This window comes from Phaenicophaeus curvirostris, chromosome 4 (genome assembly GCF_032191515.1).
Source record: "Phaenicophaeus curvirostris isolate KB17595 chromosome 4, BPBGC_Pcur_1.0, whole genome shotgun sequence".
Classification (NCBI taxonomy): domain Eukaryota; kingdom Metazoa; phylum Chordata; class Aves; order Cuculiformes; family Cuculidae; genus Phaenicophaeus; species Phaenicophaeus curvirostris.
The window spans coordinates 76,461,193-76,488,237 of record NC_091395.1 but is presented as its reverse complement, the minus strand read 5'-3'; the positions used below and the strand labels follow the sequence as shown (position 1 = coordinate 76,488,237).

Sequence of the window (27,045 nt, the reverse complement as noted above, 5' to 3'; positions counted from 1 at the left end):
GAAGCCAGCAAGTAGTACAGTAACAGCTGCCAGATGTCACGCTGTGCTAGACCTCAGCAAACGATAAACAATAGATCAAGAGATGTTTTCAGCCACACAAGAAAGGAGACCAGGAAAGGCAAGGCAAGAGGGAGTGCTGTATAGAGCAGTTGGGTTTGTTCAGCCTAGAGAAGAGAAAGCTCTGCGGAGACCTTAGAACAGCTTCCAGAACTTCAAGGGCTCCAGGAAAGCTGGGGAGGGGCTCTTGATCAGAGAGTGCAGGGACAGGATGAGGGGGAACGGTTTTAAGCTGGGACCTCATCAGTTGGAAACTGAGGATAAGGAAGAACAGGGAAGATTGGTTCATATTAAAATGAGTAAGGACTATTAATTGCCACAGCCATGAGAATGAGCAGAGGAAATTATCACCATAAAAGGACCTAGAAAGGTCCATAAAGAACCTAAAGATACTGCTATATAGGGTAATGGTGAGGGCTGGTCTCCATGACCTCATGCATGGCTGACCAAAACTGTACAAGCAAGATCACAGAATCGTAGAACAGTCTGGGTTGGAAGGGATTTTAAAGTTCATCCAGTTCCACAGGTAGGGACACCTTCTACTGAGCCAGGCTGCTCAAAGCCCCATCCAACCTGGCACTGAACACCTCCAGGGATGGAGCAGCCATGACTTCTCTGGGCAACCTGGGCCAGGGCCTCCCCATCCTCAGGGGAAAACATTTCTTCCTAAGATCTCATCTCAGTCTCCCCTCTTCCAACTTAAAACCATTACTCGTTGTCCTATCCCAGCACTCCCTGATAAGAAGCCCCTTCCCAGCTTCCCTGTAGGTGCTTGAGTTAGTGGAAAGCTGCTAGAAGGTGTCCCCAGAGCCTTCTCTTCTCCAGATCGATATAAACCAAGCCAGAGGAAAAACAAATGAGGCAACTGAACTGGAATAACCTGTTTTACGGGGAAAGATGATGAGGGTTTGTCAAGCTTAAGCCAACAAGCAAACACTAGAGGCTGAAGGAGGATATAACTTGTCCAAATTCATCCAGGCAAAGCGGGAGGCCCAGCTGCCAAACAGGAAGGCAGAGGGGACATTTAAGCTCAATGACAACATTGGAAGAGGAAAAGCTACCAGGTGTTGACTGTCAGAACAGGCAGGGTGGAGACTGGAGTAAACACAGAAGACTTTAAGGGACAAGAGGCAGCACTGTTCCTAACTACAAAGTCCTAACTCACTGTTCTGCAGCAAGAAATAGCAAATAAATAAATCAGGGTAAGGCAAAGTCCTGCACTGAGCACGGAAAGCAGGCCTAAAGCAAATAAATAACCTCCACGTTCAAATATGGATCTTATTTTCTGACTCCCGTGGTTACCAATTTGATAAAAGAGAAGCTTGAAGATTTAAATAAATCATTACACAAGTGTCCTCCCTTGTATCTTGAAGGACATCCCTTTCTCTCCTGAAAGCAGCCCTTCTCTTATCATAGAATGCTTTAAGTTGGAAGGGACCTCAAAGCCCATCCAGGACCCATGGGCAGGGACACCTCCCACTGGACCGGGTTGCTCAAAACCCCCGTCTAACCTGGCTTTGAACATCTCCAGGAATGGGCCATCTATGACTTCCCTGGGCAACATTAGGACTTGACAATCAACTAACACTTTAAGCATTTGTAAACTGAAAGCTCTCTCATCCGCTCCTCACAAACTTGTTCTCCAGCCCCCTCACCAGCATCGTTGCTCTTCTCTGGACTCGCTCCAGAGCCTCAACATCCTTCTTGTGGTGAGGGGCCCAGAGCTGACCCCAGGATTCGAGGAGCGGTCTCACCAGTGCCGAGTACAGAGGGAGAAGAACCTCCCTGGCCCTGCTGGTCACACCGTTTCTGATACAAGCCAAGATGCCATTGGCCTTCTTGGCCACCTGGGCCACTGCTGGCTCATGAACACAGTCACTGTCAATGAACACCCCAAGGTCGTTCTCCTGCAGGCAGCAGGAGAAGCACTTCTGTCCTTCAGAGGGCTCTCTTATCACTGAGTGCACTGCAGGCTGATAACTGACTTGGCCCAGAGCAAGAAGGTGGCCAAGGTTTCTCTGAATTACAAGCTGCTGCAGTAGTTGTCATCTCTGTGACTGCAGTCTGTGATCTATAAGTGTTTTCATCATCTTCCAAACTTCATCCACTGCTTCTTCAACACCAGCCTTATCATCACAGTCAGTTTGACCTGAGTCAATAGGTGTGTTAACTGAATTAAGAGAAATAACGAGCTTCATCTTATTCTTCAGGTACCACCAGCCTCGGACAGCACAGGAGACACAGGGATGTCCCATGAGCTCCACCTTTTGAGAAGCAGATGCTAAGAAGAGACTCTAAGAACACTTCCAGTTTTCTCATTCCAGATTTGGTTTTGACTATACAAACCTTTCTTTTCTTCAACATCAATACTTACACCTCGTAAGAACAATAAACAAGCATCCCACTCTATTTCACAGTACATTTTTAGATCCACTGGGCTGAGGCAACATCAGAAGATGCCACACGGTCTTCCTCTTAATCAGGACCTTCAAACCTTTTGTCTGCTGCGGAATCACATCGAGAGCTGGTTCAGCGTGGCCAACACAAAGCACATCAACTGCCACGTTGCTCGACAGAAAAGAACAAAGTATTTTAAAGAATTCCACACACGTTGACAGCTCCTACCTGTATTTTGATGGGCCAAGTGAAATTGCTGACGTAAACGAAGAAAGTGATGTTTGGATTGTTACGGAAATCAAATTTCTCATTGGAGAAGCTGTCCTTGTATTCTTTTATGTTGGTTCTGGAAACAACTGGAATTTCCTCCCCGGCCTGGGTGCCAGCTGGTTTTGAATGTTAAAAAGTAGCAAGAAAAGATGTTTCAATGCACATTTTCAGTGGCAAACTGAAAAGCATGCTGAATTTTAAAGTTACCGAATCAACTATTTATCTCAAGGTTATGATTTTAAGCTGCACTGAATTAACAAAATCACAGCATGCAAAATATTGCATTACTATCAACTTTTCACCTACGATGAAGGGTTGGATTGGATGAACTTTAAGGTCCTTTCCAACCCAGACCATCCTACGGTTGTATGAAAACCATAGATCTTTTTAATATTTTACTTCTGCCCCCAAGTCTGAACACTTAAAGCCGTTACAGAACAAATCCATAGGTTAAAAAGAAGTTGCCCCGATTAAATTTGCGTTGCTTAGGAATGAGTAATTGAAAGAAGCCACCAAGAAACTCAGATCATGCTCATTTTACCTGTAAAACTTGTGGACCAAGTGATGTTGAGGTTGAAGTTTTTAGAGGCGTTGATAAACATGTCCAGGTCTCGGTTTTGCTTGGGGGAAGAAAAAAGAAAATGTATTTTTAGGATAACAATTTTACTGCACTGTTTCCTGGTAAATCTTAACTGAAAGAAAATCTTGGAATTTGTTATTTACACGAAGCAAATACATCAAGCAAAAAGCTATTTACATTTTCTGAGAGCAGTGTTCTCCTCCTCAAGGAAAGCACAATCAACAACAAAACAAGTCGTGTGCATAGAATAAAACAGGAAGAATAGAGATACGAGGCACTGGGTGAACTAGAGGCGAAACCAGAGCTCCTCAGTAGTTGTCCAAACAACCATGAAGAATCAGCTCTGGTTTGTGCTGACATTTTATCATGATGACATGAATGGCCAAGTCAAGCGCTGGTTGCTTTGTGGAGGTGGAAAACCACGCCACGGTAAGAAACTACACGTGGAGACTCGCAGAACTCTACCATTCATCGCCTCCATGGCCAGAAGATGACAAACGTATTCCTAAAGGATGAAGTTTAAAGGGAAAGTGGAAAATGTACCTCTTCGGGCGTTGCTACAAAGTTGATGGCTGTGTAATAGCGATCATCCTCTTGAGATAGGCTGAAGGTGAACTGATAGTCAATGAGAAGGGTATCTGTAAGGAAAGCACGGAGAACGTTATCCCATGGCTTGGAAGAAATCAAACTTCTGCTAAGCAGGGTGAGACGTCTTGCCTGGAGAAGAGAAGGCTATGAGGTGATCTTATAGCAACCTTCCAGTACCTGAAAGGAGCCTCCAAGAAAGCTGGAGAGGGACTGTTCATAAAGGCTTGTGTGATAGGACAAGGGGGAACAGGTATAAACTGGAGAGGGGCAGACTTTGATTAGACATTAGGAAGAATTTCTTCACCATGAGAGTGGTGAGACACTGGAATAGGTTGCCTAGGGAAGTTGTGGCTGCCCCATCCCTGGAGGTGTTCAAGGCCAGGTTGGATGGGGCCTTGGGTAACCTGATCTAGTGGGAGGTGTCCCTGCCCATGGCAGGGGGGTTGGAACTGAATGACCTTTAAGGTCTCTTCCAACCCAAACTGTTCTATGATTCTATGTCACAGAAATGTGTCCCAAGAACACAACTAGGAGCCACCGTGCTGCTGCAAACGACTCCCACCTACGTGTGATGCCACGGAAAGGGACAAAAAGCTCTTTTTAAGTTGAATCTAGAGGGGAAAATGATTCTGCTTACATTTTCCAGGCCACACCCTCCAGGATTAACCTAAATGTCTGTTCATACCTATAAATTGTAAAACATATGCCAGGACATCCATGTTTTCTGCAATACCTCCACACGCTAAGTCAATCTAAGAAAACAAACTAGATGTGTGATCCCCACTTGGGAGGGAACTACTAGAAAGCTGGGAGGGGCTTTTTACAAGAACATGGAGTGATATGACGAGGGGGAATGGCTTTAGACTGGAAGGGGGAAGATGTAGATGAGATACTACGAAGAAATTGTCACAACAGGGGTGGTGAGACCCTGGCCCAGCTTCACCAGAGAAGTCGTGACTGCCCCATCCCTGGTGGTGATCAAGGCCAGGTTGGATGGGGCTTTGAGCAACCTGATGCAGTGGGAGGTGTCCCTGCCCATGGCGGGGGTGGAATTGGATGGGCTTTGAGGTCCCTTCCAACCTAAACCATTCTATGATTCTCTGATCTTCTCAAATAGCACAGGAATCCAATCGTTCATTTCAGTGGAAACATGGTAATTCTGAAGCCTCAACCATTTTAACGTGGAACAGAGCTTAGAAAAATAGTATTTTGCAATAAGAAAATTTCTAAAGACACATTCTGGTTTTGACTTAGGAGGTGTGTATAAATTTCAGAGGATTCTCCAGCACTGGATCTCACAAAGTCAGGTGAAAAACATTCAGAAGTTTGTACTTAAAGATCCAATGAGATCATATCAAGAAGAGCGTTTTGCTTCTCTTTAAACAATACTTTTAAAACTATTTTTCAGTCCTTCCCTTGTATTTCAATACGTAATCCCCTGTATCTTGAAGAGACGCTGAGGCAACTAAAACTAGTTTTAAATAAGGTATTTTAAACTTCAAACACATTTTTTATCTCCAAACAAAATCCCACGAGTACTCACAGTAGCACGTTCCTTTAAGTGGATTTCCCTGATATCGATTTTCGACTTCACATCTAAAAAGAAGACACAGTTTTTAATAAATTGGGGTTTTTTTCAGTTCTACTTATTACTAGCCACTAAAACTCAGAAAATGCCACTTGTGCCGATAACGCTACACAACTAAAAATAAAAGCTGCATGGCTGAGCTACACTGGGCTGCTGAAGAAATGCCACGATCCCTGCAAATCAAGCTGGTATGAGGTGAAAATGAATATAAAATTCTATATACTAGGTTTTGAATCCACTCAGAATGTCTTTATTAGCTCTTCACAATGCACGGAGCTGGATTACTACTCTCAGAAACTGAAGTTCCATTTATATTTACGGCTATTCCAGGATCTCGTCCTATAAACGTTTACTTACGCGAGCACCACTAAAAATAAATCTGGCAATGAAATTATTCGGAATGAAATTATTTCCACTAACATTACCCTAAAAGCATTTCTGTTAGGTTACAGAGGAACCACCAGCAAATTTGTTGCTCTGAAACTGTTCTATTAAAAACCTTGAATGTCAAAGTCTTATTTCAGCTGTATTTACGCTCCCTCAGAACAGCAGCAGAGCGCACAGACAGTAAAAATCTACCAATTAAAAGAAAATATCGTGACATAAAGAATAGTTTGGGGGGTTAGAGGTGTTATTTTTTCCACCCTGCCCCTTCTGCATGACATTCCTGGTTGAAATCTTCTTCCAAATCTTCAGGAAACCAATTTCTTCGTGTTATCCCCGCAGGGGGAGCACGGCCGGCTGCAACGGCAATGAAGTTAAGTCAAGCGGCAGCGGGAAAAGACGAGCAGAGACATCAGAAATACAAGCATTAAAGAGCAGAGGGGTTCCAGGTGAGTGTGTGAACGGCCTTCGGATTTCAAAGAACAAAGTGAAATGAACTCACAGCTGACACTCATCTCCTTTTATCCCCTTGGTGGTGCAGAAGCACTTGCCCGTGTTGGTGTTGCAGACGGACGCGTGGCCGTTGCACTTGCAAGCTGTCAAAAAGAGAGGAGGGGGGAAAAACAACATTAAACGAAGCAAGAGAAACAGATTTCATAGCAATTAAATCCTTGCGTTGCTTAACAGAGATACATCAACAATTAAAAGTGCATTTGGAACCCCACTTGGTGCTCTTGGGTCCTTTGTGATCCAGAAGGCAGCCAAAAATAGAACAAAATGCAGTGAGCGCAGGCTCCAGGACTGATGTTTGGTACGAAATCATGATCAGACAGTGCTTTTTAGTCTCAAAAATCTATTTAACTTGCTCTCTTGTTGTTCAGACAGCACAAGGGATATCCTAGCTGGTAGAGAAAAAGACAATATTTGGAGTGATTTGGGGCTTGCTAACACACTTCACTCCAACACAAAACTCTGGAGAGAAGATTATGTCCTGCAAAAAAACCAAAGCCCGTGGCGCTTCTAGGGTTTTTTTCTAGAAATAAAGAGGCCTTTGAGAAAATAAACTTATTTTAGAATCACAGAATTATTAGGTTGAAAAAGACCTTTGAGGTCATCAAGTCCAACCGTACCTGTGTCCACTACTATCCCCAAGCACCCGCCTTTTGAACACCTCTGAGGATGGCGACTCCACCACCTCCCTGAGCAGCCTCTGCCAGTGCTTGAGGACCCTTCCCGTGAAGAAATTTTTCTTAATGTCCAATCTAAACTTAAGGCCACCTGGGTGAAGAGGCCAGCACCTTCCCCTCTACAACCTCCTTTTAGGTAGTTGTAGAGAGCAATAAGGTCTCTCCTCAGCCTCCTCATCTTCAGGCTAAACAATCCCAGGTCCCTCAGCCACTCCTCATAAGACTTGTTCTCTAGACCCCTCAAGCTTCATTTCTCTTCTCTGGACGCGGTCCAGAACCTCAATGTCTTTCTTATAGTGAGGGCCCCAAAACTGAACACAGTATTCGAGGTGCGGCCTCACCAGTGCTGAGTACAAGGGCAAAAAGATGCTTTACACCCCCCAAAATGTGGTTCCTCCTTGCTTATCCTCAATTAATTTGGTGGCTTTTTCCCACAACCACAATCATAGAATGCTCTCAGTTGGAAGGGATCCACAAAGATCATCGAGTTCAACTCCTCTCCCTGCACAGGACAACTCCAGCATTCACACCACCTGTCTGAGGGTGTTGTCCAAATGCTTCTGGAATACTGTCAGGCTTGGTGCCCTGACTGCTTCCCTGGGGAGCTGTTCCAGCGCTCCGCCACCCTCTGGGTGAACAACCTTTTCCTAACGTCCAACCTAAGGCACATCTTCCTACCATTCCCTCAGGTCCTATCATTGGTCACCAGAGAGAAGAGACCGGTGCCTGCTCCTCCGCCTTCCCTTGTGAGGAAGCAGTAAAGTGCGATGAGTTCTCCCCTCAGCCTCCTCTTCTCCAGGCTGAATAGACCAAGTGCCTTCAGATGCTCCTCGTACGGCTTCCCATCTAAACCCTTCACCAACTTTGTGATCTCTACTGGACACTCTTCCAGTAGCCTTATAACTTTTTTACAGCCCAAGACTGCACCCAGTGCTCAAGGTGAGGCTGCACCAGTGCAGAGCAGAGTGGGACAATCCCCTCCCTTGACCATCTGGCACGCAAAAAAAGCAGAAATCCAAAACAACAAACCCAATACAAGCAATTATCTCTGACATAATGTTCCTTATAACTAGAAGAATGGATAAAGTAGCTTTCCCTGCAAGATAAGTGCCTTTTAGAAGCTCGTAGACTCACCGAATGGTTGTGGTTGGAAGGGACCTAGAATCATTAAGGAAAAGACCTCTAAGACCAACAAGTCCAAATATCAAGACTTTAAAGATCCTCCAGTTCCAACCCCCAGGCCATGGGCAGAGACACCTTCCACTAGATCACGTTGCTCAAAGCCTCATCCAACCTGGCTTTGATCACCTCCAGGGAGGTGTTTCCATTAAGAAGATGTGTGCCACTCAAGGTATCAGAAGATTCTTGGACATGAAGTCCCTGATCCGAATATCCTTGCCAGCCTTGGACCTTATTTCATTGATCCTTCTGACGTCTTCTTCATATTGGCAACTAATGAAGCTATACAGTATCAGGGATGCTTAATTGTGCTTATCAGATGTGGATGAGTGGTTTCCTAGCAGCAACATGGAACTAAATATGAAGAAGCATCAGGGCCTATTGTGGGAACAAGTAGAGTGAAAGAAGATTTGACAAAATAATTGCATTCCATGAAGCAAACACGCTCCTCATTAGTGGCACTTCTGGAACAAACTATTAATGCTCTACGAATGCCTTGCACTGCCTTCCTTGTGCTTCCCAAAAGGTTAATGGAGTGAAATTCAATCAATATTCAATGCTAATACACGTAAAAATTAGGAGAAATGTCAAATTTCATGTTGTTTAGATGCAGCTCATAGTACCCTGAGGACTGACGTTAATGTTTCCTCACCGTGCTCTCTACGAACATGCTTGTGGAGAAGACTGAGCACTCAAATATCTCCATTTAAAACAAGAGTCTGTTCGTTTATCCATTTGCCTATAAGCCCCACAACTGGAGATGACAGAATCATAGAATGGGTTCGGTTGGAAGGGACCTTAAAGCCCATCCTCTTCCAGCCCCCCCGACATGGGCAGGGACACCTCCCACTGCATCCGGTTGCTCAAAGCCCCATCCAACCTGGTCTTCAACACCTCCAGGGAGGGGACATCCACAACTTCTCCAGGCAATCTGTTCCAGGGCCTCATCACCCTCATAGTCAATAATTCCTTCATAATGTCTAATCTAAATCTTTCCCCTTCCAATTTAAAGCCATTCCCCCTCATTCTATCACTCCAGGTCCTTGGAAAAGGTCCATGGGGCTGCTCTCAATCACGTCTTCTCCCAGCCTGGCTTAAAACAGCGTATTGCCCCAGTCCAGGTGAAGGACCTTGCCCTTGTCCTTATCGAACCTCACAAGGTTCACACAGGCCCAACTCTCCAGCTTGCCCAGGTCTCTCTGAATGACATCCCATCCTTCTGGTGTGACAACCTCACCGCTCAGCTAACGGACTGGAATACACACCAAGAGAAATTTCCTCACGGCTTTTCAAACAGCTGTGAAGTCTGGAAACAAATTATTGACAAAATGTACTGGATGCCCTTGCTGAAGCCTAAACATTTGTGGTTCCCTCTGGAGTCTGATGCTACAGCAGAGAACAAATATTATTGGAAATGGCTTTTTTCACCCTGTGAAGTGTGGTAATAGTCTGATGACGAACCACTTTACAGCGAGTCTCCTTCCACCTTCTTCACAAACCCTTGGCCACAGACTCATTCAGAGATGGTCACAGGGATTCCTGCTCCTACTCCTGCATCTGTGAAGATCCAGCTTCCCAACAGCAGCCACGTCATAGAATCATGGAATGGTTTGGGTTGGAAGGGACCTTAAATCCCATCCAGATCCAACCCCACTGCCATGGTCAGAGACACCTCCCACTGGATCGGGCTGCTCAAGGCTCCATCTAAACTATCCTTGAACACTTCATCCACCTCCCTAACCCTAATTTTCCACGCCAAGCCATTCTCCACAGCCGCTGCGCAACCCAGGGGGGAGCAGGTAGGACCATGGCACCAGCAGCTCATCGTGGGCCACCAGCAAGCGCTCCACGGAGGCGTTCGGAAGCGCTGCCGCAGCAGCAATCTGATTTCAGGCATAATAGCGCTTTCCGTTCTCTTGCAAATAACTTCCTTATCTACCGCTACCATATTTCCATGGGAAACTTTAATCAGAAAATTCAAAACCTCCTGAATGCGGAGAAAGCACCTTGCAGCTATTTTTACATTTGATGTGCTGCATTTCCTGCCCTTCCTGATTAACACTTCTCTACGTTGGACACCTTCTAAAAGCAACCGCTGAGGAGTGATTTACCTACCATTTAGTTATTATCTGCCCAACACCAATGCCTATGATGAGATGCAAACAATTCTTCCCTAGAAATAAATGTAGTTTGTCAAAATTCTTTCAACACGGGTGATAGAGCAACATTCACCTGCCCTGGTGGCACAGAGCAGCAGGAAAAGGCATCTTATTCCATCCCCTCTTTTTAATCCTTTCTGGCTTTTGAAGCCCATCGCTGCCAATTCCAGCTCAGCGCAGTCTTACCTGTTTGAAATTGTCCCAACAGTGTCATTCAGGCTCCTGATGGCTCAGCAGAACGGAGAACACAGCTTGGCCAGGGAATTTATGGCTGCCCCATCCCTGGAGGTGTTCAAGGCCAGGTTGGATGGGGCTTGGAGCAGCCTGGTCCAGTGGGAGGTGTCCCTGCCCATGGCAAAGGGGGATTGGAACTGGATGATCTTTAGGGTCCCTTCCAACCCAAACCATTCCATGATTCTATGATACCCAACAGCAACACGTTCTCCAACACTGAATGTTTGTTATTGAACACCTCCAGGGATGGGGCAGCTACAACTCCCCTGGGCAACCTGGGCCAGGGCCTCACCATCCTCACAGGAGAAGACTTCTTCCTAAGATCTCACCTCTATCTCCCCTCTTTCAGCTTAAAACCATTTCCCCTCATCCTATCCCTGCTCTTCCTGATAACAAGCCCCTCCCCAGCCTTCCTGGAGCCCCAAAATAAATGCACATAGAAGAGTGGAATCAGCACATCATTAAGGGGAAAGGAAGGAGGGTTCATGGCTCCGAGGAGGGGAAAAAGCAGGAGCTGGCATTGTTGCTCATCAGCAGATCCTCATCTGAAGAAATCCCCTCTGGAAACCTTCCCAGTGAGCAAAAATGACTAATGGCCAGCAGTCACTCCAGCTGCATCAGACAGGATGATTCCTTCTCGCTTCCCCTCTTCCCATCCACCTCTGCCTTGCTGCTCAGCTTCCTGCCTCCCTCATTCTTTCGCCTTCACAGTAAATAGCGTTAAATCCCAGCAAATTAAAAACCTGCACTTGAGAGCAAAGCACTTCTGACATGAGCTACTGGATTCATCAGATAACGAAAACAAATGCTGTTCCACAGTCTCAACACATTTTCTTTTTCAGGCATCTGGACAACTTTAGGTCTATCGTTATCTCAACAACAAACTATTTTTGGCCAATCCCCATGCAAAAGAGTCCAAAGGAACTCATTCTCAGTTTCCCCATGTACAGAAAAGAAAAACATATCAAAAGGCACGTTGCGATCTGAAGATCAAACCTGAACGCTCAGGGTAGAATGAGGTATTTTCTTGGGCCAACTCAGCCTCAATTTATGCATTCCTGCACTTCAAATTATCTTCACGCGAAATGAGTTTACGAATATCAGCAGGATTTAATCTCACAGATAATGCTCTGAAATAAAGCGTTAAGAGATGCAACTCGCTTTTCCTCTGGACTCGTGCCATTGTGCTGCCTGCTCCAACTTCATATCCCAGCTACTGCAACACCTTTTTCTCTAAGCGAGGCAGCCTTGCCCTCATCTGGGATCTTTTAATCCTCTTCCCGTGAGTCTGTCCACGGGGAGGTTCTTCTTCAGAGCCTCAAACTTCACCTGCTTGCTCTTGCTTTAGGAAATGGGACATTCATGCTCCAGCTACTGACTCTCATCTTCATCCAAAAGGTTGATGCTACTTCCAGTAAACACACTGAATGAATTTTCATGTATTTTCTACTGGATCGTCCCCACATTTGGGAGGAGCAACTCAAGGGATCCAGTGTTTCCTCATTATCATAGAATGGTCTGGGTTGGAAGGGACATTAAAGTCTATTCAGCTCCAGTTTCCCCAAAGTCCCATCCAACCTGGCCTTGAACACCTCCAGGGATGGGGCAGCCACGACTCCCCAGGGCAACCTGGGCCAGAGCCTCATGACCTTCACAGGAAAACATTTCTTCCTAAGATCTAATCTCAATCTCCCATCTTGCAGCTTAAAATTGTCCCCCCTCATCCCATTCATCCCATTCCTGTCCTCCCTGATCAAGAGCCCCTTCCCAGCTTTCCTGTAGCCCCTTTCAGTACTGGAAGCTGCTCTAAGGTCTCCCTAGAGCCTTCTCTTCACCAGGCTAAACAACTGCAACTCTCTCAGCCTGTCCTCATAAGGGAGGTGCTCCAGCCCCTAGATCATCTCTGTGGCCTCCTCTGGAATTGCTCTAACAGACCCACATCGTTCATGTGCTGAGGACTCCAGAACTGAATGCAGGGCCCCAGGTGAGGTCTCAAAAGAGCAGAGCAGAAAGCAGAATTCCCTCTCTTGCCCTGCTGGCCCCACTGCTTTGGCTGCAGCCCAGGACATGGTTGGCTTTCTGGGCTGCAAGCTGCACACTGCTGGCTCATGTTGAGCTTCTCATCCACCAGCACCCAAAACCTTTCTCTTCAGGGCTGTTTTCAGTCCATTCTCCACTCAGCCTATAATTGTTCTTGGCCAACCTTGCAGTTGACCTCGTTGAACTTGATGAAGTTTGCATGGTCCCACCCGCGAAGTCTGTCAAGGTCCCCAAGGTCCCTCTGGACTGTGATCAAATGGCCCATCTATCAAATCCATGTCTCTCCAATTTAGAGACAAGAATGTCTTAATAATCACCTCTGCTTACATCTTCACCTCACCTATCACAGCAAGATTCCAGGTTAACAATGATCCTTCAAGGAAGGTTTTTTATCCCGATTTGTTGACTGGATCTTGCACAACCAAAAACGTTCTTCGTGCTTAAGAGCCTCAAAGTACTTTACAAATTTAAAATGCAATTTTAGCAGGGATCAGTTAATTCTCAACTGAAATCCAGCCAAATTCTCCTTGAAATACTGCAAGGATTTTAGGAAGTAGACAGTCGTAACAATTAATGGACAAGGCTTTAACCAAATGTAACAGAAGGTGGAAATTTAGATAAGCAGAAATTTGTTCCAGACATCGGAATTAACAGTTTCCTTTCAAAACAGGACCACGAAACAGTAAAACAAACCCATTTCTCACTGTGGCCATTTGAAGTTTACAAAGGACGAGAAAAAACATCATCTTCGCCTCACGCAACGAAAATCAAAGAATTTCATCGAGCAGTTTCTGTATCTTTTGATTTGAAAAAACAAGGACTGTGCCTTGCTTGCAGAAAAGGAAAATGCGTTATCAGGATATAATTTCAGCAGAGGAACAAAGAAAGCGAGGAAAACATCAAAGAGTGCAGCGCAGGAAGATTTAAGGCATCACTTACGCTGGCACGTCCCTCCGTTAGTAGGATCACCGTAGTAGCCCGAGATACAAGTCTCACAGTGTTTGCCAGTTGTCAGGTTTTCACACTTCTCGCAGATGCTTTCGTTGACACATTTACTGTGCCCGTTGCACTGGCAGGCTGAGGAAAAGAGAAAAGGATGAGTATTTGTACTCAAATATAGCGATTCGTATAGATCCTCAGAAGTCTGCGTTCTGCAGAGCCTGAATGGAACCATTTCATGCTCCTTTCAGGAGGGCTCTTGCAGTCTTGCTTGTTGTGGTTTGAGCTAAAGTAGAATCAGTTTCCTGACTTCAGCTCAGTCCTGTCTAAGTAACCTCAACCATTCCTGTCCACTACTAAACCACATCCCTGAGCACCTCATCTACCCGGTTTTTAAACACCTCCAGGAATGGGGCCTCCACCATCTCCCTGGGCAGCCTCTGCCAGTTGCTTGAGAACCCTTCCCATGAAAAAATTTTTACTGATCTCTGATCTGAACCTCCCCTGGAGCAACTTGAGGCCATTTCTTCTCATCCTGTCATCTGTGACTTGGGAGAAGAGGCCAGCAGCCACCTTGCTACAACCTCCTTTCAGTTGTAGACAGTGATGAGGTCTCCCCTCAGCCTCCTCTTCTCCAGGATAAACAACCCCAGGTCCCTCAGCTGCCTCTCATAACCCTTGTTCTCCAGCCCCTTCCCCAGCTCCGTTCCCTTCTCTGGACTCGCTCCAGCCCCTCAATGCCCTTCTTGGAGTGAGGGACCCAAAACTGAACCCAGGATTCAACATGCAGCCTCACCACAGCTGAGTCCAGGGGCACAATCACATACTTGTTTCTACTGGCCACACTGTTTCTGATCCAAGCCAAGATGCCATTGGCCTTCTCAGCCACCTGGGCCACTGCTGGCTCATGTTCAGCTGCTGTCAACCAACACCCCCAGGTCCTTCCCTGCCAGGCAGCTTTCCAGCCACTCGTCCCCAATCCTGGAGTGCCACGTGGTGTTGTTTTGATCCAAGAGCAGCAGAGCTCTGCAGCTCACCTGTAGATACCTGCACAACTCCTTCCATCTCAAAATGCTTTATTTTCTTGGTTTTCTTCCAAGCTCTTTTCCTCCCTCCATTACCAGCAGGGAACGCAGACATCACTTCAGCATTTAAAAGCTGCTCCCTTCGCATTTCACTGTTGCTACTGCTGAAACATTTGAACATTTAAACGTCGCTCGCTTACCTGGACACTGAATAAAGGACCAGTTGTAGCTGTTCTCCACAGGACACATGCTGACATTGAGGACGGGTTCCAAGCTGTGCTTCCCTGTTGCGGATGGAGTTGGCATCTTGACTGGACCTCGATAGGAGCCTTCGATGCATTTCCCTTTGCCAGTGTTGCTTGGGTCGGTGCACCAGCCACAGCCGGGCTGCTCCAAACAGTGAACACACGTGTAGTAGCCTGAACAGTTTTCAGCTATAAAAAAAGCACCGTAAGTCTTTTACATTTTGCTGTAAAAAAACCAGGAAAATCCCCCAACCATTTCTTATAAATACGTTAGAAATTCCCACTGTGGGCTACGTGTAGACAATACTTCAGAATAAAAAACTTGGGTAAAGCCTAATTTGGATCCAATAATCATAGAATCATAGGATGGTTTGGGTTGAAAGGGACCTCAAAGTCCATCCAGTTCCAACGCCCCTGCCAAGGGCAGGGAAACCTCCTACTGCAACAGGTTTCTCCAAGCCCCATCCAACCTGGCCTTGAACACCTCCAGGGATGGGGCAGCCACAGCTTCTCTGGGCAACCTGGGCCAGAGCCTCCCCACCCTCATCATGAAGAATTTCTTCCTAATGTCTAATCTAAATCTTCCCCCTTTCAATTTGAAGCCATTCCCCCATATCCTATCACTCCAGGCCCTTGGAAAAAGTCCCTCCCCAGCTTTCCTGGAGCCCCTTCAGGTACTAGAAGCTGCTTCAAGGTCTCCCTGGAGCCTTCCCTCCTCCAGGCTGAACAACCCCAACTCTCTCAGCCTGTCAGACTATTAATAACCTAATATTAAATTACATGGCTCCATGTATGAATAAAAGAGAGAGAGAAGAGATACAAAAAGAAGTTAAGTACATCAAATTACGTAACTAATTCGTAACTAATTACGCAATTAATTCAATGGGTAAGAATTCAAATAATGAAACGAGCACTTCTCCATCACTAAAAAAAAAAAGTGAAGAATTCATGATCTCACTTGAAAACCTTCGCCATCCAGCATTTAGTTTAATTGATTAATTACGCTAAACTAAGTGTAACAAGATTAATTCTGTTTAACGCTTTATATGACGCACAACAGAGCTGCACGCGTGAAGCTCCTGGGGTCAGGCGCTTCTTCTTGGAGAAAATCACCCTTGTTGGTACAACCGACGCAGGGAGTTTGATAACTTTGAGGGGAGACATTATGGCTCTCTACAACTACCTGAAAAGAGGTTGTGGAGAGAAGGGAGCTGGGCTCTTCTCCCAAGGGACAGGGGACAGGACGAGAGGGAATGGCCTCAAGCTCCACCAGGGGAGGGTCAGGCTGAACATTAGGAAAAAGTATTTAATGGAAAGGGTCATTGGGCACTGGAACAGGCTGCCCAGGGAGGTGGTTGAGTCACCTTCCCTGGAGGGGTTTAAAAGAAGGGTGGATGAGGTGCTCAGGGACATAGTTTAGTGATTGATGGGAATAGTTGGACCCCATGATCCAGTGGGTCCTTTCCAACCTAGTGATTCTATGATTCTATGACCTCTACCAGCAAGACAAAGACAAGACTCCAGCCCACTCGCCAAGAGACAGAAGCAATTACTCACGTGGACAACTGCTCATGGTGTACCACTCCATGCACTGGCCGTAGGGAAAGGAGGCCACGTAGGCGTTGGAGTCCACGCACTGTTTCATGTTGCTGCACCACATGCATTCGGAGCTGCCGCTGGTGCACTCCCCGCACATGGTCCGCAGGGCGCAGGGCGTGCGGCACTGCTTGGCGCTGTGGTTTGCTGCGGGGAGCAAGACAAGAGTCACCTTTCTTCCTGAAGGAAACCGCTAATGAGCTCCAAGAGAAAGAAATGAGATAAAAAGCCTTGTCCTATTATTCAGGCTGAAAAATAGTTCAACATCGCCGACTTGCACCACTTCATTTGTGGCGTTGGTGGATGGAGCTGGAGATACTTTATACCACAGCAAATACGAGAAATGCAGGAAGCACTGAAAAATCATTTCTCTTATCGCATAGCCTTCTTGAGTGATAATGCTTTTTAAGGCACCCACCTTAAAAACAATTTAAACAGTGTTAGGAATGTGGTCTGTGTCTCTCGGTGGGTCTGTTGATGTGTCCCTTAAATATTGTCCCAACCCAAGCGTTGGGCAGAACCCCCCCGTTTCATGTAAGCACATCAGGATGAGTTTTAAGTTATTTGATCATATACCTATATATACGTAAAGGTTGGGGCAATCCCTGATTTCAGTACAGGCTGGGGATGATGTGATTGAGAGCAGCTCTGAGGAGAAGGACTTGGGGTGCTGGGGGATGAGAAGCTCCACATGAGCTGGTAATGAGCACTCACAGCCCAGAAACCAAGCGTGTCCCAGGCTGCACCAAAAACAGTGTGGCCAGCAGGGTGAGGGAGGGGATTCTGCCCCTCTGCTCCTCTCTTGTGAGACCTCATCTGGAGTATCGTGTCCAGTTCTGGAATTCTCAACATAAGGAGGAGATGGAACTGTTGGAATAGGACCAGAGGAGGCTACAAAGATGATCAGACAGCTGGAGCACCTCCCACCTGAGGACAGGCTGAAGGAGTTGGGGTTGTTCAGCCTCAGGGAAGGCTCCAAGGAGAACTTACAGCAACCTTCCAGTACCTGAAAGGCACTACAAGAAAGCTGGGGAGGGACTGTTCACAAAGGCTGGTAGAGATAGGATGAAGGGGAACGAATATAAAGTGGAGAGGGGCAGGTTTAGACTAGACATTAGGAAGAATTTCCTCACTATGAGAGTGGCGAGACACTGGACCAGGTTGCCCAGAGCAGTTGCGGCTGCCCCATCCCTGGAGGTGTTCAAGGCCAGGTTGGATGGAGCCTTGGGCAGCCTGATCCAGTGGGAGGTGTCCCTGCCCATGGCATGAAGGTTGGATCTGGGTGATCTTTAAGGTCCCTTCCAACCCAAACTGTTCTATGATTCTATATATTGGAACTAGATGATCTTTAAGGTCCCTTCCAACTCAAACCATTCTATATATTCCACAAATAAAATGAGTACTGAACACAGAACTAACTCAGGATTTTCTGGTGTAAGTTAAAATAAACAAAATTTTTAGGTCAGTTTCCATGTTCATGACCTGCATCCTGCAGTTCTGCAACGAATGACTGGAAGTGGTGTCGCTTGCTTAGAAACGTTGCTTTGAGAGGCCCTAATAAGCATTCACAAATAATCAGCTCTAAGGAATGGTTAATAGATCAAACTATTTTAAAAGATACACAGTTCCAACAAAGCTAGAAGACTTTTCCCAAAAGCAAATAGCTTCTTTTTCAAAGTTCTCCTATCTCCAAAGTGTCTTTACTCAATTAATTTCAAACTTCGATAAAATCCTCCTCTGGCTACAGAGAAAGGGGAGCTCAACTGGAAAGGAGCTTTTATTTTTTTATTAACCAGGAGATTGCTCCATACCATAATTAACCTAAATGTCACGTGCAGGTATGCAATTTAGAGCAAAATAATTAAAGTATAACATACTTCCAAGTATTTTACAGTTAATAGAGTAAATGTAAAGCAGTTTCTTAAAATCTAACGACTCCTGTATGAAATAACTACAAATGAGACTTTTCCAGACCATTTTTCTTTGGCAATGTGTTGTGGTTGGTATAATTGAAGATAGGAGTAGTAATTACCTGAGCACGATGTAAATGGTATGGAATAAGGGGTGGAATGTTGTGATTTGAGCTAAAGCAGAAGCAGTTTTCTGACTTCAGCTCAGTCTCATCTAAGTAATCTCACTTTCTGAAAGTTAACTACAGGTTTTTCAGATAGGGTTTGTTTCTAGCAGCGATCACACGGGGCACCAGGATGGAGAAAGGCCAGTTCTTGTCCTTATTCCTACAGAAACCAAGGTCATCCTCGAGCTGGCGGAGCCCTGAGTCAAAGAGGTGAGAAAGGTGGCACCTGCAGGAGGGTTGGACAGGACAGGTGACCCCATACTGACCAAGAGAGGATTCCATCCCATAGACGTCACGCTTGGGATAAAACTAAGAGATCACGAGGGTCTCGCTCTCTTTGGCGATGGTGACGTCCAGTGAGGACCTCATCTGTCTGGTTGCCCCTGATCCTAGATCCATGCTTTCCTAGATCCAGTCCCTGAGCCCAGCTCCTCTCTAACCTCGGCCCCTTTCCCTCATGTCTGCTCTGCAGCATTTGTGGTGACACGGAATCATCAAAGGGTGCGGGGCTGGATTTCATATATTGGCATATATTTTACTACTTTCTTATTATTTTCTTCATCATCGTCATCGTTGTCATTGTCGTTGTCGTCCTTGTTTTATATTATTATAATTCATTTCATTAAAACTGCAGTTTTAGTTTCCAACCCACAAGGCTTTTCCACTCATTTTGCTCTCCCAGGGGATGGAGGGAGGAAGGGAATCGGAAGCCCAACTGCTCGGTTTCTGCTGCCAAAATTGGCTGGGCAGAGGCTAAACCGTGACACAAATTCACGATGCAGATAGTTTTAATTGTAATGAATGGGGTTCTCTTTACTCTCTAGAAAATATAAATATCTGTTGGTCAATGATAGAATGACTCGAGTTGGAAGGGACCCACAAGAATCAGTGGGTCCAACTTCTGCTCCTACACAGGACAACCCCAACGTTCACACCGTGTGTTTGAGGGTGTGAATCCACTTCCCAGGATTCACCCAAGTCAGATACCATTACCTGGCCTTTCGCAGATGCTGCCGTTGACTTCGTTGATACACGTCGCTGCCTTCAATCCCTGGTTGGAAGGCTCGGCTAGATACCCACAAAACCCAGCATCGCTCGGTTCGTCGGGGAGCCACTGGACAAGGGTGTTGGTGAAGGGAGACATGTCTTCCCAGCACCAATAGGACACGTTGATCTTCCTCAGTCCAACCCACGGAGTCACAGGTTTGGGCTAGAAAGAAAGGGAAGCGGTTTAATACTCAGTTTTATGACCTTCAGTATTAAAAGCAAATATACGTCACCATATAACGGTCAGAACAATTTTGCCAGGTTAGATGTTAAGAAGGGAAATATTTCTCGGTCCTATCAGAACTAAATGTCACACAGAGAGAGGAATCCTTCAGGAAACACCAATTATTACTGTATTTTTCAAGCTATATTTCTACTTATGGAAACCAGGAGGGGAACAAGTCCAACATTCACGCTGGCTGACCATGAAAGTAACTGTGAGTTACTCCTTGTGACTCCTACAAATGACTCAACACAGGAAAGAAGTGACTGGAGCTACAACTTGACCCAAGATTTCCCCAAAATCAGGAAAAAATTCTTCACCAAAAGGGTCCTCAGGCCCTGGCAGAAGCTGCCAAGAGAGGTGGTGGAGATACCAGCCCTGAAGGGGGTTAAAGACAGGTGGATGAGGTGCTCAGGGATCTGATTTAGTAGTGGTCAGGTATGGCTGGACTCAATGATCTCAAAGGTGAGGCCACACCTCGAATCCTGGCTTCAGTTTTGGGCCTCTCACTCCAAGAAGAATACTGAGGGGCTGGAGCGCGTCCAGAGAAGGGAACGGAGCTGGGGAAGGGGCTGGAGAACAAGGGTTATGAGAGGCAGCTGAGGGACCTGGGGTTGTTTAGCCTGGAGAAGAGGAGGCTGAGGGGAGACCTCATCACTGTCTACAACTGAAAGGAGGTTGTAGCAAGGTGGCTGCTGGCCTCTTCTCCCAAGTCACAGATGACAGGATGAGAGGAAATGGCCTCAAGTTGCTCCAGGGCAGGTTCAGATCAGAGATCAGTAAAAATTTTTTCATGGGAAGGGTTCTCAAGCAACTGGCAGAGGCTGCTGAGGGTGGCAGTGTAGTCCCCACTCCAGGAGGTGTTTGACAGATGGGTACATGAGATGCTCAGGGATCTGGTTTAACAGTCGACTATTAGTTGGACTTGATGATCTCGAAGTTTGTTTCCAACCAAGCCATTCTATGATTCCAAGATGTTATGGTACCGTTCATATCTTTTCTCCATCAAAGGCTTTGGAGGCACAGCTACCTTCAGAAAACCTTTCCCGCTGTATAAAACCATCACCTACTTCACCTTCTTAAACATTAGAGCTGTAACTCGCAACAGCACCAAGGTTACATACCACTACACGCCAACACCAACACCTTCCCACACAATTTAGACTAGACGTAAGGAGGAAATTCTTCACGCTGAGGGTGGTGAAGCTCTGGCCCAGGTTGCCCAGAGAAGTTGTGGTTGCCCCATCCCTGGAGGTGTTCAAGGCCAGGTTGGATCGGGCTTTGAACAACCCGGTCCAGCGGGAGGTGTCCCAGCCCATGGCAGGGGTGGAACTGGACGGGCTTTAAGGTCCTTTCCAACCCAAACCACTCCAGGACTCTACGATTCTAAAAATCCCGTAACTGTTGAAACGCCACTTGAAGATTCCGAAGGGCATGAACACAGGGAACGTTCTCATTTCCACTGTAGTATGTTCTCCTCTGAAATGAAGCAATCTGACTGCTTCCACCTTCATTCTTCCTTTCCAGAACCCCTCCTGACTGCCAGCCCTGCCCGGAGTGGCCTCTGGGACCCAAGTGGAGTTACCCTCCAGTGCCGTCAAGCCACAAGCTCACAGCCCAGACCAGGATTTCAGCAAAGCTGCACAGAGTTGCTCTTGGCTTGGCCTGCAGCACCACCTACACCTCCTGCCCTGAACACCTCCCCGCTGCTGCCAGGGACCGGGGAAAAGGTATTTATTTTCTTGATGCATGAAGAGGGACAGATTCCAATTCCCTTCTCATCGTCTCCGACACAAAAGCACCTGCCACTAAATCAAACATAAATAACTCCAACCAAGCCAAGCAGCTCTGTGGAGTAAGAAGCCAATATTTTAAACAGTCGCTTTTCCGAGCGGAATAAATAACTTTAAATGCCTTGCATTAAACACCTCCGGAGCCCCAAAGGGACTTTTATTTATAAAATATTGTGTACAAGTCATGAGAGGGCTCCTGCTGCGGTCGCGTATCCCACAAGAGAAACATGCGAGCGACTGCATTATCGCAAGCGATACCTTTGAGGTAAACCGTGTATGTTTATATTTATCTTCCCCATTTACATTCTCTACAATTGCATTTCAAAAGCACCCACAGGGTATGCTGAATTTCAAAAGGCAAATCAGTCCTTTTCAGTTAAGAGGCATGTCTGTTCCGTACAGAGCTCACAATGTCTCAGCAAGGACCGCGCCGCAGTCGGAGCTTAATTACTCAGGGGACATAAAAGAGAAACACTCACCGAAACCTGCATCTTTTGCAGCTCCTTTAGAACAAATTCTACCTTTTTCTGGGTCGTGAGGGACGCCAGCAAAGCACCGTTGGATCTGCAGAACAGTTTGGCGTGATCGTAGGTCTCCTTGGCGTTTGTGATTTTCAAGCAGGAGTTGCCAACCAAATGCCAGTTTGTTCCGCAGATGTTTTCTAGGGGAAATCAAGAAAGGAAACTCAGAGATGAGAGTGACCTTCAGCAGCATTCAAAGGAGGGAAGGAGCCTTTCCACCACGTTAAAACATTAGTTAGGAGGCTGCAAGGAGACGTCATCACTCTCTACAGCTCCCTGAAAGGAGGTGGTAGTGAGGTGGGTGTTGGTCCCTTCTCCTGAGTAACATGTGATAGGACAGGAGGGAATGGCTGGAGCACCTCTGCTCTAAGGCCAGGCTGAGGGAGTTGGGGTTGTTCAGCCTGGAGAAGAGAAGGCTCCAGGGAGACCTTAGAGCAGCTTCCAGTACCTGAAGGGGCTCCAGGAAAGCTGGGAAGAGAGTTTTTCCAAGGGCCTGGAGTGATAGGATATGAGGGAATGGCTTTAAATTGAAAGGGGGAAGATTTAGATTAGACATTAGGAAGAAATTCTTCATGATGTGGGTGGGGAGGCCCTGGCCCAGGTTGCCCAGGGAAGTTGTGGCTGCCCCATCCCTGGAGGTGTTCAAGGCCAGGTTGGATGGGGCTTGGAGCAGCCTGGTCCAGTGGGAGGTGTCCCTGCCCATGACAGGGGGTGGAACTGGATGGGCTTTAAGGTCCCTTCCAACCCAAACCATTCCACGATTCTATGTTTCTTCCAGGTCTTTTAATTTTGTTTTTACTTTTCCAGACTATCAAAGGCCAGACCCGGACACACCCAGACCTACTGAGTAGGAATTGGCTTTCCATATCCATTTTAGGCTTTTGTTTGTGTTGTTCTTTTCCCTTTCTCTGTATCTTATTAACTTCAAATGTCAATTCCTGAAGATATCATACTTCTCTCACAGTCACTGGGAAAAAACACCCCATGTTACTACAGGGGGGCTGATAATCAACTCCGACGATCTCCCACTGGAAATATTCCTATAAGAGAAGCTTCCTTATACACTTTAGGTGTTATTTGCCTAATTTGCCCAGTACATGCCATTATGCTTTTGCGCAATCCTAGCTTCTAAAATTAAATAACATGCATTATTAAATCTAATATCTTGCAGAAGCCTATTATATCAACAGAGTTGCTTTTACCGAATGAGAAGAGAGACATGAAACGCAGCCTAATAATTATACGTGCGATCATACTCCTCTTCAGACAATTGGGACGGAAAAATATTCCATCAAGCTTCCTGAATTTATCAGAAATTAAGTTTTATAGCAAAGCTGGCACAATGAAACAACATTATTTACTCCAGTTTAGCACTAGAAGATCGCAGATATGGGGTGAAAATGAACTCCAACCGTTGGGACTGGTTGAATTTGAGGCTTATTCGAGCAGCTTCATCTAGTGGGGGTTGGAATTAGACAATCTTGAAGGTCCCTTCCAACTCAAACCATTCTATGATTCTTTTATTTACACAAATACAAGCAATACGTACCTGGTAAAGCGATACACTCCTGATTCCTAGGTTCCCACTGACAGTTTTGATCCATGGCACAGCTTTTGCAACTTGTCTTTTTGTTACAGTAGTAGGCAGGGTTGTCCTTAGGACAATTGCCATAGCGGGTAACAGGAGCCTAAAATAAACAGCACAGATGAGGCTATTTTACCCATCCAATCACTCTCAGATTATAACAACCACAACGACGGCCATGCTAAACGTCACACTTCAGATGTACAAAGCAACCTCTCCAGTCCAAAGCTGCAACACTAGACATCGCATGTGTACTCGGGATGTTTCCCCGGGCCACCATCTGACACATTCTCCTTATTAGAGCTCTTATAAAAGGGTCAGTTTTCTTCCTAGGGAAGGCTCTAGGGATCACAAATGCAAACAGCTGTGTGCCCTACTGGATAAACCACACCAGCTCTTCTCCTGCCCTTGGCCATCCTCCTAACTTGAGCAAAGAGGCCCAGGAAAAGCCCTTGGACCAACTTGAAAAACAATTCAAGCACAGGAAGGACATGGATCTGTTAGAGCAAGTCTACAGGAGGCCAAGAACACGATCCGAGAGCTGGAGCATCTGCCATATGAGACCAGGCTGAGAGAATCAGGATTGTTCAACCTGGAGAAGATTATGGGGAGACCTTAGAGCAGCTTCCAGTACCTGAAGGGGGGCAGAGTTAAACTGAGGAGGGGCTCTTTATCAGGGAGTGATGGATTACGATGGGGAGGAATGGTTTTAAGCTGAAAGAGGGGAGATGGAGATGAGATATCAGGAAGAAATACTTCCCTGTGAGGGTGGGGAGGCCCTGGCCCAGATTGCCCAGAGAAGTTGGGGCTGCCCCATCCCTGGAGGTGTTCAAGGCCAGGTGGGATGAGGATGTGAGCAACCTGCTCCAGTGGGAGGTGTCCCTGCCCATGGGAGGGGGTTGGAACTAGCTGGACTTTAAGGTCTCTTCCAACCCAAACCATTCTATGTTAGCAGGTCAGAGCTACACAAACACTGGAAAAAACTTAACAACGGGGGCCGTAACCCTGCCATTGGATATTTCAAAAGGCTACATTTAAACTACAGAAGTATTAGAGAGACTTTACCTGTTCCTCTGTGCAGTTGTTATGCATTGAGATACACTGGTCAGTGCACCATTGACAGTTGTTTGTGTTTGCTGTACAGCTATAGCAGTCTGTAATCTGATCACATTTCTCATTGTCTACAGCTATTAAAGAAAAAAACCTGCATGACCAAAAACAGGCATTTCCTGACAGAGCTCTAAGAACTTGATTACATACAGCAAAAGACATAACCAAACAGCAGTGCCTGTAGAGTCTCCGTTATCAACTACTTAGTACATCAGACACTTGCATGGGATGGAACCGATAGAAGATCGCATTCATTTGCACCATCAATCATTTTTAGTGCCCACAGATATAGAAAATTCAACAGCAGAAACTGCACCAAGACATGGAAACACGTGGACCAAGACGAGGTGTGTGTGTCCAGTGTCCACTCACCCCACGTCAGAGGTCGTTTCACAAAGACAGCAAACATCTCCCACCCATTTCGCTCCAACCTTCAATTGCACGGAGCATTTTCATGCAATGCTTCAACTTTCCACTCTGTCTTTCCAATCTTATCGCCTGTGTTGCGTGGAAATTTATTGTACCTTGAGAGCCCATCAAAGCAATGTCCTTGTGTACATCAATTTCTCTTAAATAATTAAAGGTTGCCATCTATTAGAGAGTTAAGGTTCGTATAACTCAGCTCAGAGCAACGAATGCATCAGGACAAAGCACTGAAAAGTTGTTTAAGAATTATCATAAAGGAGAAAACAGGAATTAGATCTTAAAAAAAATGTTCTTTCTGTAGGCCCCTATCTATATAATACCATGGAAGGACAAATAAAGTGAATTTTCTTGAACTGCTATCCCTGTTGTGTCTCTTGAAAAGCACAGGCTAACAGTGTAAGGTCAAGCTCCTGTCTTGCGCCCCATGATGTTCCATCAGCAAATTGCTGGCTCTCACAAGGTCAGTTCTTGGAACAAACATCTACAGAGCAACAGTCCAGGGCTGAATCCTGACTGACGGTGTGTGTTTGGGACAGGAAAGCAAGTGCAGGCAGTATTGTAGGAAAAAACTCCAATAAGCAAGCAGCTACAGGGGGAAGGAGAGGTGGAAACATCTCCAAGCCACTGTGGCCACTTGGTCAGAGGAAGGTGTCCCAGGAAGCAGAACGACACACCCAAAATCTTAAACTTGACCTAACGGCACACAACTTGGAAAGGGAAATGGAAAGAACGCGACTCATACCTGGCTTGGGAGGGCAGTCTTCAAAGACCTTCTGCTGCTGCTCCACTGTTGCCATCTCCCAGGGGACGCAGTGAGGGGGGGTGGTGGCCCACACACACCTGACACCAGGACCTGCTTGCAAGCAGGACGTTTCGTTGTCGAAAGCTTCGCATCTCTCTGGTGTGTACCTCAGCAGGTCACTCAGGAGGAGGCTGTTGAAGCCTCCAAACACGTACATGGTGCTAGACAAAACACAAGTGAAGATATAAATGGTTCTGCCTGGGTTTATAGACCACACACTGCTGCAGGTCACTTGATTCAAGGTGTGAGCAAGGTGTTTTATTACATTCCAGCGTGTGTAAATCCAAATAAATAGCTTGTGGTTAAGGAAGGCACTAAAGAAAAGGTCATTCCAGTTCCACAACCTCAGAGAAGCCAGAGAGTCCCAACACACGGATGCTGAGACAGAGTCAAACCATCCCAAGGTCATGGACTGAACATTAGGAAAGAATTTTTCACAGAAAGGGTCATTGGGCACTGGAACAAGCTGCCCAGGGAGGGGGTTGAGTCACTTTCCCTGGAGGGGTTTAAGGGACGGGTGGACAAGGCACTGAGGGACATGGTTTAGTGTTTGATAGGAATGGTTGGACTCGATGATCCGGTGGGTCTTTTCCAACCTGGTGATTCTATGATTCTTCTTCAGCCAAAGCCCTGGGTGACTCCTGATCAATGTGATTATACATGAAACGCTGTGGAAACGTGGGAACCTCCAATAAAGAACAGCAGTTAGAGAGGGAAGAAGGCTAAAAATTGGGGAGATGGTATCACGCCGTGAAACCAGCACTCAGCAGCTGTGACAAAACAATTCCGTGGTGGCACACCTTGCTCCACCGCTGTGACAAAACCACAGTTATTTTCACGGCTGTTAGGAACTGAGCCAGCAAGTCAACTGGAAAAAAACCCAATAGTATTTTGAAGGGAAATAAATAAAGATGCTTTTTAAAACCTCCTTTAGTAGCACAACTACATCAGGCAAAGCATCAGGTTTCATTCTCCCACTCTACTCAGTGCTTG

At 46.2% G+C, this 27,045-nt stretch overlaps 1 protein-coding gene across 1 annotated transcript in view; it reads right to left on the bottom strand.

Moving 5' to 3' along the window:
- Positions 1 to 27,045, bottom strand: part of ATRN (attractin) — a 198,600-nt gene that overhangs the window by 79,511 nt on the left and 92,044 nt on the right. The window contains exons 12-24 of the mRNA XM_069856613.1: positions 25,993 to 26,213; positions 24,780 to 24,901; positions 23,679 to 23,817; positions 22,088 to 22,269; positions 19,539 to 19,755; positions 16,430 to 16,615; positions 14,828 to 15,061; positions 13,603 to 13,740; positions 6,367 to 6,460; positions 5,436 to 5,488; positions 3,848 to 3,942; positions 3,266 to 3,344; positions 2,683 to 2,840 (exon numbers count right to left, since the gene is read on the bottom strand). Of these exons, the coding sequence (XP_069712714.1) occupies positions 2,683 to 2,840; positions 3,266 to 3,344; positions 3,848 to 3,942; positions 5,436 to 5,488; positions 6,367 to 6,460; positions 13,603 to 13,740; positions 14,828 to 15,061; positions 16,430 to 16,615; positions 19,539 to 19,755; positions 22,088 to 22,269; positions 23,679 to 23,817; positions 24,780 to 24,901; positions 25,993 to 26,213 (1,918 nt within the window). The remainder of the gene's footprint in view (positions 1 to 2,682; positions 2,841 to 3,265; positions 3,345 to 3,847; positions 3,943 to 5,435; positions 5,489 to 6,366; positions 6,461 to 13,602; positions 13,741 to 14,827; positions 15,062 to 16,429; positions 16,616 to 19,538; positions 19,756 to 22,087; positions 22,270 to 23,678; positions 23,818 to 24,779; positions 24,902 to 25,992; positions 26,214 to 27,045) is intronic.